The sequence below is a fragment of the Tiliqua scincoides genome, chromosome 1, assembly GCF_035046505.1.
Source record: "Tiliqua scincoides isolate rTilSci1 chromosome 1, rTilSci1.hap2, whole genome shotgun sequence".
In the NCBI taxonomy this organism is placed as follows: Eukaryota; Metazoa; Chordata; class Lepidosauria; order Squamata; family Scincidae; genus Tiliqua; species Tiliqua scincoides.
The window spans coordinates 249194543-249208896 of record NC_089821.1 but is presented as its reverse complement, the minus strand read 5'-3'; the positions used below and the strand labels follow the sequence as shown (position 1 = coordinate 249208896).

The 14354-nt window shown below is 42.6% G+C and overlaps 1 protein-coding gene across 1 annotated transcript in view; it reads left to right on the top strand.

Annotated features, from left to right (window-relative positions):
* The first annotated feature begins 380 nt into the window (after positions 1-380).
* The window catches only part of DNAH14 (dynein axonemal heavy chain 14), a 283703-nt gene continuing 269729 nt past the window's right edge, over positions 381-14354 (top strand). Inside the window, 4 exon segments of the mRNA XM_066623355.1 lie at positions 381-543; positions 1520-1674; positions 4620-4784; positions 11181-11293. Of these exon segments, the coding sequence (XP_066479452.1) occupies positions 381-543; positions 1520-1674; positions 4620-4784; positions 11181-11293 (596 nt within the window).

The window sequence follows — 14354 nt, the reverse complement described above, 5'->3', positions numbered from 1 at the left end:
TTGACCTGGTCAGTCAGTTGGACAGACAGACCGTCTGACCGACCAACCAACCAAGTGCTCAAAATGTTCTGCATTTTCATCTGTATTATGCTGACATCATTGACTATAAGGGATCTGCAGACATATACCAAGGTATGCATTGGGATGGTTCCCCTCATCTCTTCAAATGCTTCCCTCAGATGTTCCAGAGTTGCAAGTTTTCTACAAAGAAGTATGTATGAATTAGAGCACATGAAAATGTGTATACATTTTTAAGACACTGTATAATATGGATAATATTTAGAAGAATAACAATAAATATTGAGAATAATGTAGATAAATCATTTACATAATTAATAATTATTTTAGATAATAAATATGTTTTCCCTTATACAGTGGTTATGTACTTATATTGGTTTTCTTTTACAAGTGCAGATGAAAAAAATGAAGTTGAGACTGTTGATACACAGTTAAGTTGCCATAAAAGGACATGCATGAAATTTCAAGCTGGTTGTAGTCCAAGATTTGTCCAAAAAAAGTCTTCTCCTTCTTATGACATAACTGGTGAGTACATCAAAAGTGAAATATTGTTGGCAGTTAAGCTCCTGAAGTGTCCAACTTGCAAAGTGTTCAGTTTGCCTTGTGTTTGTTTTATCCATTGATGACTTATAGCTGTGATCAATCAAAAGAAAAATGAATATTTTATTTATACTCCAGCTAGAATAAAATAAAATAAAACACTATTCCAGTGTTATAATTTATACAATATGTAATTCACTGAAAATGCCCATAAAAAACTGCAATGCTTAATGGACCAAATCTGCTCTCAGTTGTTCCACGTACCTTGAGGCAATTAGAATTGATTAATGTTTAACTGAGCACAGATTTAAGTTGGCCCGAACACAAAAAAGAATTTATTTGCCTCAGACTGGGAGTGTCTGTTTTGTAAAAGTAACTTGCTTTAAACCAGAAATGACAGTTTACTTGGTAAAAAACACTTGAAAGCATGCTCTGCCCCACTGCAAATAGGCTTCTGACTTCAGAAAGCTGATGGCTGAATCCTCCATTGGCTGTGCCAGTGGAATGCATGCTCTGCTGATGCATCAGACCCCAAGCGCTTTGCGACAGCACTAGAGTTAACAGTGCTGTTGGGAAGGCCAGTGTCTTCCTGCTGTTGTGTGGAGCTGCACCTGCTGGACCAAGTAAATCCAAGTTTCACAGAGGCAGGGGGAGGGCAGCAACAGGGATGGGGGGGCGGGTGGAACAAGTTCTTTTTTCTTTGATTGTGATAATATTCTCATATGCAGGCTGTGTGCTCATCCTAATTTCCTGGTCTTTTCTTAATTTGGTGACCACGATACAAATCATTATATTGCCCTAGACTGTCCTAGCTGTCATAATGTGTTCACAATTTGAGGGCTTTTCCACAAGTCTTGTGTGACAGTTAAATATAACAACTGGACTGTGTTCTATGGGAACATTTATAACATTGGCAAAATACTGACAATAACACTCAGTGTTTTCTTCTGTTCTTCTCCAGAGCCCGCAAATGATGATGTGATATCTCATATTTTGCAACTGAGAGAGAAACTTGGGTGGCAGACATCATTAACACCACTTAGACTTGTAGCTAAACCAGCATATTTATCTAAAGTTCAGAAGATCACACTTCAGGTATTTTCTGTTTCACTTCAAGTCCATTTATTTTATTATTTAGGATAAATGCAGGACCTGTTGACAGCAGTGGCCAGTTTACATTAATTTTTAATGATTATAATGCCAAGTACAGGAAAACTTTGTTACTGAGCTGATCATGGTCCCCAATCCACAAAGAATGTTTTTCTAGTGACATGGAAGGGGTGTTTTTCTATACACATTCTTGTATCTCTCCATCTCATTGCCAAATTAATCAGTAGGATTTGCACTGACTGCAACTTGATCATGTCATGATGACTGAGGCAGATCAACTGTCTGTGAAGTTGCTCAGGATGGTGAAGGACATAAGAATATAAGAAGAGCCCCGCTGGATCAGTCCAAAGGCCCATCTAGTCAATATGCTGATGACACCCAGCTCTATCTCTCCTTTCCTCCAGACTCCAGGGTGGCGGTTGAGGACCTGGAGCGCTGTCTGGAGGCAGTGAGGATCTGGATGGGGGCTAACAAGCTGAAATTAAATCTGGATAAGACAGAGGCTCTCCTGGTTAGGAAATCCTCGATGCAGGTGCTGGACTATCGGCTTGCCCTGAATGGGGTTGCACTCCCTCTGAAGGAGCAGGTCCGCAGCTTGGGGGTCCACCTGGACTCGCAGCTGCTCCTGGATTCCCAGGTGGCGGCTGTGGCAAGGGGGGCCTTCGCTCAGCTTCGGCTGGTGCGCCAGCTGCGGCCGTACTTGGATCGTGCAGACCTGGCCACGGTGATCCATGCCTCGGTGACATCGAGATTAGATTACTGTAACGCACTCTATGTGGGGCTGCCCTTGAAGACGGTTCGGAAACTGCAACTAGTGCAGAATGCGGCGGCCCGTGTGGTTACTGGAGGTAGGCGGTTCGACTCTGTCAGTCCGCTTCTCCAGCGGCTGCACTGGCTGCCCATTCGTTTCCGGGCCCAATTCAAGGTGCTGGTATTGACCTTTAAAGCCCTATACTGCTCTGGACCAGGGTATCTTAGAGATCGCCTGCTCCCGTACAATCCGGCTCGCCCTCTCAGGTCATCAGAGAAGGCCTTCTTACAAGTGCCGCCGCCTAGGGAGGTACGTGGGGTGGCTGCAAGAAATAGGGCCTTCTCAGTAGTGGCACCAACGCTATGGAACTCCCTTCCCCTTGACTTAAGAATGGCTCCCTCTCTTGAGACCTTTCGGCAAGGCCTGAAGACCCTTCTGTTTAAACAGGCCTTCTGAGTTCTTGGCCTTTTAACATCTTTTTAACATCTTTTAATATTTTTTTTACAGGCCTGATTCTTTTATGACTTGCTGCTGCTCTATGCTCTTTTTTACCTATTTTTTTTTACTCTGACTGCTGTTTTTAGTATGTGTTAATATGTTTTTATTTGTTTTTTAAATTGTTTTTTAATATGTTGTAAGCCGCCTTGAGTCCCTTCGGGGAGAAAGGCGGGGTAGAAATAAAGTTATTATTATTATTATTATTAGTCCAGCTTCCTGTATCTCCTGTATCCTGGATTTTTTAAACACTAGGATGTAATCGTCATTTCCATCTGAATTTAGTCTGAGGCTACAATTCATTGCAGCATTACTTAAGAATAACACCCATAGAAAGCAGTGGGTCTACTTCTGAGTAAATATGGTTGCAACTATGTGTAGCTGCATTTTCTCACACTCATGCCTTGTTGCTTGTCTCTCTGCTGTGAATTGAATTACACACTCCCAGTTATGTGTTATAAGCTGTAATATGTTGAGACTGAGACTTAACGCACCAGGCACCTTAAAGAAGAATTTGGTTATTGGTTCTACCAGTATTTTGTTGACAGTGCACTTACTCTGGTAGAGATTACAAAAAGGTTGTGAAGAACAAAATTAAAAAAGTTAATGAATAAAAATGTATCTTATGATCTTTTACTATATTTTTAATTAATTAGAGACTGCATTGTTCTTAGGTTACAATTACTAGTAGGTTATTTTTCAAGGCCTCAGGTAAAATCAGACAAAATTATAGTCAGACATCTCCTAAATTTATCCCCCTTCCAACTTATCTGAGGGTCATAGAAAATTCCATGATTTTTGACTCAAAACCTGCCCTCAACTTATCTGTGAGTGACTTATACTTGAGTGTCTGCGGTATGTGGTAAGTTATATGTGTTATTAAGAGGAATACTTAAGACTGGAAAACAAAATATTTATATCCTGCTATTCAACACAATGTGACTTCGGGTGTAATCCTAACCCCTTATCCTTTCCAGCACTGACATAAGGGCAATGCAGCTCTGAGGTAAGGGAGCAAACATTCCCTTACTTTGAGGAGGCCTCCATGAGTGACACCCAACTGCTGGATGCAGCACACGTCCCATTGGCACCACTATGCCAATGCTGGAAAGCACTGATGTAAGGGGTTAGGATTGTGCCCTTCCATAGCAAAAAGCAGCAGCAGAGGGACATGATCTTGATCAGAACTATGAAGGATGAGGTAAGGCTTTCCCCTTCTGCATAGCTTTCCCAGTGAAAATAACCCCCAGAAGGTTATTTAAGTTGGCCCTTTATTTGTGGCAATTAGTTATTTTACTGAAACAATTTTTGGCAGGAAAATGGTACATGGGAAAAGATTAATGCTATATTGCAGTTGTGAACAGGATTGGATTGTCCCCACTTCCAAGGGCTTTCTGCTTTCTTAAACATACCTCTTAATAACATATTTAGGGTGCAATCTTGAAGTTGTGCAGGGCTGGCGCAAGACTCTTGTGCCCACCCAGGTTTGTCGCAAACATGCCATAAAGCACAGTTGTGTCATCATGTGAGTTCGGGAGGCTGGTGCAAGGATGCGCACTGGCCTCCTTCTACTGGAGCAGACCCTGGGCCTGGTAAGTTTGTGCCTTATATATGACTGATTGCTAAAATGAATAACACTTATATAAAAAATTAAACTTTACACATCTGTATTTCATGTATTACCATTTCGATTCTCTGTTATCAGAAACGTACATTACTATACGATGATGGAGAGTATGTGTATTGTCTGATAAGAAGCAGGGGTAACCCTGAAGGACACTATGATCCATATGACCTTCAAGTAGTCTCTGCAAATCTGGCTAGACAAAGTAAAGAATATTGGACTGTTACAGCTTCATATGTATCCAAGGTAACATACTCGCTTTCTCAGCTCAGAAATGAAAACGATTGCTTCCCTCTATCTATGTCTTTCTACATTGGTTCAGTTTTGACAATCTGTACATATAATAGCAGCATGTCTTATCATGAACTTTCTGTAGGCTAGTTTAAGAAGAAGGGTTAAGAGACCCTAGACCAATTATTTTTAACCTTTTTCACCTCATTGCACACTGACGAAGGGCTAAAATTGTCAAAGCACACCATCAGGTTTTTGACAATTGACAAGGCACAGCATGTTCTGGTGTGGGGCTCACACCCCCCAATGACTCTACTAATAAATGACATAAGAACAGCCCCACTGGATCAGGCCATAGGCCCATCTAGTCCAGCTTCCTGTATCTCACAGCGGCCCCACCAAATGCCCCAGGGAGCACACCAGATAACAAGAGACCTCATCCTGGTTCCCTCCCTTGCATCGGACATAGCCCATTTCTAAAATCAGGAGGCTGCACACACACATCATAGCATGTAACCCGTAATGGGTTTTTCCTCCAGAAACTTGTCCAATCCCCTTTTAAAGGCATCCAGGCCAGATGCTGTCGCCACATCCTGTGGCAAGGAGTTCCACAGACCAACCACACACTGAGTAAAGAAATATTTTCTTTTGTCTGTTCTAACTCTCCCAACACTCATTTTTAGTGGATGTCCCCTGGTTCTGGTGTTATGTGAGTGTAAAGAGCATCTCTCTATCCACTTATCCTTTCCATGCATAATTTTTTATGTCTCAATCATATCCCCCCTCAGGCGTCTCTTTTCTAGGCTGAAGAGGCCCAAACGCCGTAGCCTTTCCTCATAAGGAAGGTGCTCCAGCCCAGTAATCATCTTAGTTCCTCTTTTTTGCACCTTTTCCATTTCCACTATATCCTTTTTGAGATGTAGCGACCAGAACTGGACACAATACTCCAGGTGTGGCTTTACCATAGATATGTACAATGGCATTATGATATTAGTCATTTTGTTCCCAATACCTTTTCTAATGATCTCAAGCATAGAATTGGCCTTTCTTACTGCCGCCGCACATTGGGTTGACACTTTCATTGACATGTCCACCACCACCCCAAGATCTCTCTCCTGATCTGTCACGGACAGCTCAGAACCCATCAGCCTATATGAAAAGTCTTGATTTTTTGCCCCAATGTGCATGACTTTACACTTATTTACATTGAAACGCATCTGCCATTTTGCTGCCCATTCTGCCAGTTTGGAGAGATTCTTCTGGAGCTCCTCACAATCACTTCTGGTCTTCACCACTCGGAAAAGTTTGGTGTCGTCTGCAAACTTAGCCACCTCATTGCTCAACCCTGTTTCCAGGTCATTTATGAAGAGGTTGAAAAGCTCTGGTCCCAGGACAGATCCTTGGGGCACACCACTTTTCACCTCTCTCCATTGTGAAAATTGCCCATTGACACCCACTCTCTGTTTCCTGGTCTTCAACCAGGTCTCAATCCATGAGAGGACCTGCCCTCTAATTCCCTGACACTGGAGTTTTTTCAGTAGCCTTTGGTGAGGGACCGTGTTGAATGCCTTCTTAAAGTTCAGATATATAATGTCCACGGGTTCTACGGCATCCACATGCCTGTTGACCTTTTGAAAGAATTCTAATTCTAATTCATGAGGCAAGACTTACCCTTACAGAAGCCATGCTGATTCTCCCTCAGCAAGGCTTGTTCGTCTATGTGTTTTGAGATTCTATCTTTAATGAGGCATTCCACCATCTTACCCGGTATAGATGTTAGGCTGACTGACCTATAGATTCCCGGGTCCCCCCTCTTTCCCTTTTTAAAGACCGATGTGACATTTGCTATCCTCCAATCCTCTGGCACCATGGCTGTTTTGAGGGACAAGTTTCATATTTTAGTCAAGAGATCAGCACCTTCATTCTTCTATTCCTTAATAACTCGTGGGTGTATGCCATCAGGGCCCGGTGACTTATTGTTCTTTAATTTATCAATGAGGTCTGAAACATCTTCTCTTTTAACCTTTATCTGACTTAATTCCTTGGTTAGGAGGGGCCGTTCGGGCAGCGGTATCTGCCTTAGGTCTTCTGCCATGAAGACAGATGCAAAGGACTCATTCAATTTCTCTGCCATCTCTAAGTCTCCTTTTATTTCCCCTTTCCGTCCCTCACCATCCAGAGGGCCAACCGCTTCTCTGGCGGGATTCCTGCTTCTAACATATTTGAAGAAGCTTTTATTCTTCCCCTTAATGCTGCTGGCCATGTGTTCCTCAGTCTCTCTTGGCATCCCGTATCACCTTCTTACATTTCTTTTGCCACAGTTTATGTTCCTTTTTATTCTCCTCATTAGGGCAAGACTTCCATTTACGGAAGGAAGCTTCCTTGCCCTTTACGGCTTCTCTAACTTGGCTGGTGAGCCATGCGGGCACCCTTGTGGACTTAGTCGAGCCCTTCTTCCTTTGCGGTATACACTTCCGCTGGGCCTCTATTACTGTTGATTTGAGCAACCTCCATGTACTCTGTAGCGACGACCCTCCCCCAAACTCCTGTAGCATATCTGCAAACCATTCATGGCACACCAGTGTGGTGCAGCATGCTGGTTGAAAATTGCTGCCCTAGTCAGTCAAGATCTTTCATCTGAAGATTATGAATTCACCTGTTAACTATTCAAAATTTTTAGTCCCCTAGAGGTTCTCATCGGAGCAGACGAACAGGTGTAATTTGCTATGATTCCACAGGGCCACAATACAGAAATCTAGGCCAAAGCATTAACCATTTAAATACATTGCTACCCAATCTGTGGAGCCAACTGTGTTAATTATCAGTCTGATGCAGTATGCTGTACATAAGGACTTATGATAGAATACCAAAAGGTCTCCATCTTATAATGCTTTCTTCTTTAACACACACAAAAGTATATAGTAGCAATTATCTTGTTAGCATGGGACTAAAGAAAGAAATTTACAGCTCAATCCTGAGCTGCTTAGTGTGTGGGGTTGCTGTGGCATTCTGAGTGCACCGGGCAGCTGGCAGCAGCTCCTTGGGAGAAGGGGACATTCATTCCCTTCCCCCAGATAAGAGAAATGGTCCCACGATGTGGTTTTTCGACTCTGCATCAGCTATTTAGCCGATGGTGTCCAAATACTTTTCCAGCTGTTTTGGGATAGCACCCAAGGCCCCTATGACTTGGGATTACTCTTGCTTTCTTGTGCCATAGTCATTGAATTTCTACTTTATACTTGGTGATTTTCTCCAGTTCTTTATTTTCTACTCTACTGTCACCAGGTACTACAGTGTCTACTACCCAGACTTTCTTATTCTTCTTATCAATGATGGTTATGTCTGGTGTGTTGTGTGGCAGATGTTTGTCAGTTTGTATTCTAAAATCCCAGAGCACTTTGACTTCTTCGTTCTCTACCACTTTTTCAATTTTGTGGCTCCACTAGTTGTTGCTTGAAGGCAGTTTATACTTTTTACACATGTTCCAGTGAATTATTGTTGCAACTCTGTCGTGCCATTCTTTGTGGTCAGTCTGCACAATCTTTTTGCATTTGCTGACCAGTTGGTCTACCATTACATTAGCATCTTTACACAGGTGACATTTGCTGTCCATAGATGTTCTTTCAGTTTTGGCTCTATATGCATTTGTTCTTAGTGCCTGGTCTTGGGCAGCCAAAATTAATCCCTCTGTCTCCTCCTTCAGTCTACCTGTTCTTAGCCAGTGCCAAATTTTGTTGTTGTCAACATTTCCTGCAATGTCTTTTATGTACTGGCCATGGAGTGCTTTGCTTTGCCATTGTTCTTTCCTGATCGTCATTTGATCTTTTTTATAAGCCAGCTTTGTTGTTATTGTGTCACCGTCTCCAGTATTCAGCGTGTTTTCTTGATAAACCACATTCAATGCATCTTCTTCACTATCCTTTATATATTCTTGCAATACCCTTTTCTCTTCTTGTACAATTTGGTGCACTTGTAGCATTCCGTGGCCACCTATGCTCCTGGGTAAATAGAGTCTATCAGTGTCACTGCATGGATGTAGGGCATAATTCATTGTCATTACCTTCCTGGTCTTCCTGTCTAGCTCTTCTAACTCAACCTGGGTCTAGTCTGCTACACCAGATGTGTATCTTATGACTGGAATTGCCATGTGTTTATTGCTCTGATGGTGTTTTCTGCATTGTTTGGATTTCAAGATCTTCTTCACCCTCCTAATATATTCATTACTGATCTTCCTTTTAACTTCTGCATGTTTAATGGTTTCCACCTAAAGAATGCCTAAATACTTGTAGTGATCTTCTTCCAAACACTTGATGTTGTTTCCATATGGCATCTCAATGCCTTCAGTTCTCACCACTTTTTCCCTGTTGATAGTTAGGGCTGTGCATTTGTCTAATCCAAACACCTTTGCTGTATCTCGGCTATATATTTTGACGGTGTTTAATAGCAATTCTATTTCAGATGGTGATTTTCCATATAACTTTAGATCATCCATGTAAAGGAAGTGGGAAAGCTTAGGAGATGTTTTGGATGTTTGATGATCCAAATCTGTTTTGTTTAGTAGTCTTGTTAGAGGAATTAACAAGATGACAAACAACAGTGGTGATAGTGAGTCGCCTTGAAAAATCCCTCTCCTGTTGTTAACTTCACCCAACTTATCACGACTGACCAGCATCAAATGCATCTTCCATTTTGCCATTGATCTTTGCACAAATTGTCTAACATTTTTACTGATGCCTGTTACTTCTAGGCACTTCAGTTTCCAATCATGTGGCTTATCCAAGCTACATTTAAATTTGTTCTTCTCTTTTTGCAGTTTTCCAGAATCATTTTATCAATTAATAGCAGGTCTTTTGTTCCCCTTGTGTTCAGGCAATTTCCTTTCTGTTCAGATGGGAAGGGCCAGTTCTTAACAAGATGCTGCTGGACTGCATTTGCTATTATCCCAGTTAGCAACTTAAATGTTGTTGGTAGACAGGTTATTTGTCTATTGCTGCAGTTTTCAAACTCTCAGGGAGTTTGAGGACCACAGTAAGTCCTTGCAGGGGCAGGGGGAAGGCAGGGACAGGATCGCATTGCTAAGGGGGGCTGCGGGGACTGGGATGTACTCACCAGTCCCTGCAGCAGCCTGTTGGGGGTGCGGGGAGCCCTGCGCGAGCGTCTGCATGGCTCCTCAGCCTTCTAAAAGTGAAAGCGGAGTGATCGCGCTTCACTTCCGGTTTTGCAGAAGTGGAGCGCAATTGCTCCACTTTCACTTTTGGAACTTTGGGGAGCCTGGCAGACGCTTGTACTGGGGATCACATTGCTGCCTTCCCCCTGCCCCTGTCCCTTAAGGGGGCAGAAGCCAGGGCTGTCAGGCTGGGGCATCACAATGCCCCAGTTTAATAACTCTGGTCTATAGTTGTTAGGAACATAAGAACATAAGAAGAGCCCCGCTGGATCAGGCCAAGGGCCCATCTAGTTCAGTGTCAGGCAGTTCAGAAGAGCAATGAATGCTATTTATATGGATTTTGGAATGAGTCCTGAAGGGCTGGACTAAAGGTCCAGGCAGGACACCTTTCTGGCCTCATCAGCAGTCAGCCAGGTGTCTTTGGAAAGCCCCAAATAGGCAACAGCACTCCCCTGTTTCTTGCTGTCTTCCTTCTGACACTCGGAGATATACTGCCCTTGAACTTGGAGGCTCTATTTAGCTATCATGGTAATCGCTAAAAGCGACATTAAGGTAGAATGGCACATTCAAGATTTTCTACGTAAAAAGTGGAACATAGTGTGCTGTGGGATGGCCACCCCTGCTCTAGAAGCACTTAAAAAATTTGAAGGTGTAAATGTTTTGTGAAGCTTACAGAAGAGCAAGAAAAAATACCTGGAGGCATGCTTTCTACACTGAGGAGTTTACTACAGAAGCCTTAATTGCTTGTTGAGTAATGACATCATCATCAAATGAATGAAGATTTCAGTGAGGTCTTGAATATCAATCAATATGTATAGAGGCAAGGTATAACTGCGAGATCATTTAAAAAAATCAAAATCCTAGGCACACAGCATCAGTGGTTAGGTCTGAAAGCACTATGATACAATTCTTACATTTCCTTTATAGTTCATGAGCACCCTCTATAGATAAGAATAAGGAACTTCATGGTCCAAAACAAGCAGTTTCTGTTGTGTTTTCTACCTTCTGTCTTGTTGCTGCTATTATTGTTAATTTTGAAATGCATCCTCTTTAAACTCTCAGTTGATATTAATGTGGCTTACAGAGGTAGAATTTTTGAGAGCATGCTATAATTGTGAATTGTCATATATGTAATGTAGAATAATGATATTTATTATCATGAAATATTTTAATATAAAAGTAATTCCGTAATGGCTCTGATGTAGTTAAATCTCTGAATTCTTGAAATTCCGTCCCCTTTGCAGTTTGCTTCAGTGTCTGGAACAGAGGAAATAGAAATAACACCAGTAATGGAGTGGTTATATGACAGGCAACTTTATTATGCATTGCGTAGTTACAGTCTGTATTTTAATTTCAGGTAAGAGATTACATCATATTTAAAATAATTATATCAGAATTCTAATTTGCTATGACATCATATTTAGAATACTAAATGTCAACCAGTGTGTATTTTAGGAATCAAAGGACGCAATCCTGAGGCAGCCTTGGGCTGGCGCAAGTCCCTTGCGACGGCCCAGGAAAATCAGAACGTGCTGTAAGGCATATTTATGCCTCTTTGTGGGTTGGCTAGGCTGGCACGTGAAGGCGTGCTGGCCTGTGAAGGCTGGCTTAAGCTTCTGTGCCAATGGAAGTACCGAGTCTTGCATCGGCCGAGCTGGGCTGACACAAATCTCTGGGGTGGGCAGGGAGGAGGGGGGCGATGGGGGGCCCTGGGGGCGGGCGGGGAGTGGGAGGTAAAACTGGAACCCAGCAGTTATGCTGGATCCCAACCCCATTCCCCAAAGCAGTGCAGGGCAACTTCAAGCTATCTGCCCCCACTACAGGATTCAGTGCACATTCCCTTGGCACAGCTGCATCAGCATTGAAAAGTTGGATATGATTGGGCCCAAAAGGAGATAATGTAGTATAAATTAAAGTTATGGACACAGTTTAAAGCAATTGTACATCTTTTTCTACTCCTGTTCTTTCTTTGCCTGTCAATTCCAGTGGATGACTGAACACCTAATGAAATTATTTTCCTCTTTCCTCCTCATGAGCTGCGGTTGGCAGCTATCTTGGAGGAGAGGGAAAATATCTGTGCAGGAAGGGGAGTATGTGGTAAATAAAGTGTGCTCAATCTATACTGGGTTGGTGTGAGTAGGGTATTTGAGGCAGGGTTATAGCTGCAAGTGCTCAGGAACATTTATTGATGGGTTATGATTGATGCATGTGGTATCAGAGATAAAGGGTGCAATCCTAACTATAAGTATGGGTGGGGGAGGGCAGGTGGAGCGTGGTCCCGGGGGCGGGGAGCGGGAGGCAGGGTTGAAATGTGCCTGTTATGCAGAATCCCAACCCCCATTTCCGAGCAGTGCAGAGCAGCTTCAGGTCGCTCTGCTCCCCTCAGACTTGTGCCATCTCCTGAGGTGATGCAAGTCTGAGTACACCCATAGGGGTTGCCGCGGCTTATCTGGGGGTAAGGGGAACAGTTTCCCCTTACTACTGGCTGAGCCACTTGGGCACCCTATCTCACGCTGGATACAGTGCAAGCCTCGTTGCTTGCCTGTTCCAGCGCAAGATAGGATTGCGCAGTAAGTGAACTGTAAACAACATACCAGTAGAACCATTAATTAAATTATTCTTTAAGGTGCCTGTTTTGTTAAGCCAGAGCCTCCACATATAACACATAACTGTTTTGCGTCTTGGCTCCAGGGAATTATGGAGGAAGTGGATTATCTGGAACCCTTTCAGTCTGGTTTCAGACTGGGCCAGAGGACAAAGATGGTCTTGGTTGATGACCTATGCCAGGGACTGGACAGGGGGAGTTTGCCCCATTGGTCCTGCTGGACCTCTTAACAGCCTTTGACACTAACAGCCATGGTATCCTTCTGGACTGGCAGATCAGGTTGGGGCTTGGAGGCACTGTCATGCAATGGTTCTGCCCCTTCCTGACAGACCAGACCCAGATGGTGAGTCTGGGGACACCTGTTTGGCTCCCTGGCCATTGACTTGCGGGGTGCCTCAAGGATGTATCTTGTCCCCTGTGTTATTTAACATCTACATGAAGTCACTGGGAGAGGTCATCTGGGGGCATGGAGTTGGGTGTCACTAATATGCGGATGACACCCAGCTCTATCTCTCTTTTCCACCATGTTCCAAGAGGGCTGTTGAAGTTCTGGGGCACTGCCTGGAAGCAGTTGGGGCCTGGATGAGGGCTAATAAACTGAAATTAAATCCAGACAAGGCAGAGGCTATTTATTTTATTGGATTTTTATCCCACTTTTCTAAAAACACAAAGTGGTGTACAAAAGAAAAACACATAAAGACAAAACATTAAAATCAATTAAAATAAAACCATAAAAACTATTAAACAATTTAAAAGATAACAATAAAAGATCAGATTAAAATATTAGCAGCATAAAAGTGTACAAGGGGTCCTTAAGGAAAGCCTCCCTCCCCAATGTCCAGACCAGACAGATGGGTCTTCAAACCTTGCTGGAAACCATATACTGAAGAGAATATGTTCTGGCAGCTGATTCCAGAGCTGTGGTGCCAAAACCGAGAAGGCTCTACACCTTACTACCATCCCCCTGGCTTCAGATGACAGAGGTACCTAAGAAGGGCCCTCTCTGATGACCACAGGGGATGTGCAGGATAGTGACGTAGCTAGGTCATTTGACACCCAGGGCCCGTAAATTTTTGTCACCCCTGCATGACTCAATCAATCAAACAATCAAACATCTTTAAACCACTTTTCGTCTAAGGCAGTGGTTCTCACACATTTAACACCAGAACCCACTTTTTAGATTGAGAATCTGTCAGGACCCACCAGAAGTGATGTCACAACCGGAAATGACATCATCAAGCAGGAAAATTTTTGACAATCCTAGGCTGCATTCCTACCCACACTTACCCAGGAGTAAGTTTATTTACTATCATTGGTAAAAGAATATACATAGTCTGTTAAAAGTACAGGTCTGCAACATTTCCCCAAATGCAGTCAAATACCATAGTAACATCAAGTCTAATATCTTAAAAATAAATATTGAAATGAATTGGCACCCACCTGAAATTGGCTCGTGATCCACCTAGTGGGTTCCGACCCAAAGTTTGAGAAACACTGCTCTATGGAGCAGGGTGGTATGCATGGTTCCTCCCCTTATTTTGTCCTCCCAACAATCCTGTGAGAGAGGTAAGACTGAGAGATAGTAATAGTCATGACATGAAATGAATAATAATAATGATCAGAAAATGCAGTGAGTATTTTTCCACAAGCAATGGATGAAATTATTTTATTATTTTATTATATTAAATTTTAAATTTAAATTATCTAAATTATATTAAAATTAATTATATTTTAACATAATTAATCTAAATTATATTAAATTACATATTAAATTTTATTATTCCTAAAAGCCACAATTTCCACAACTTTGATC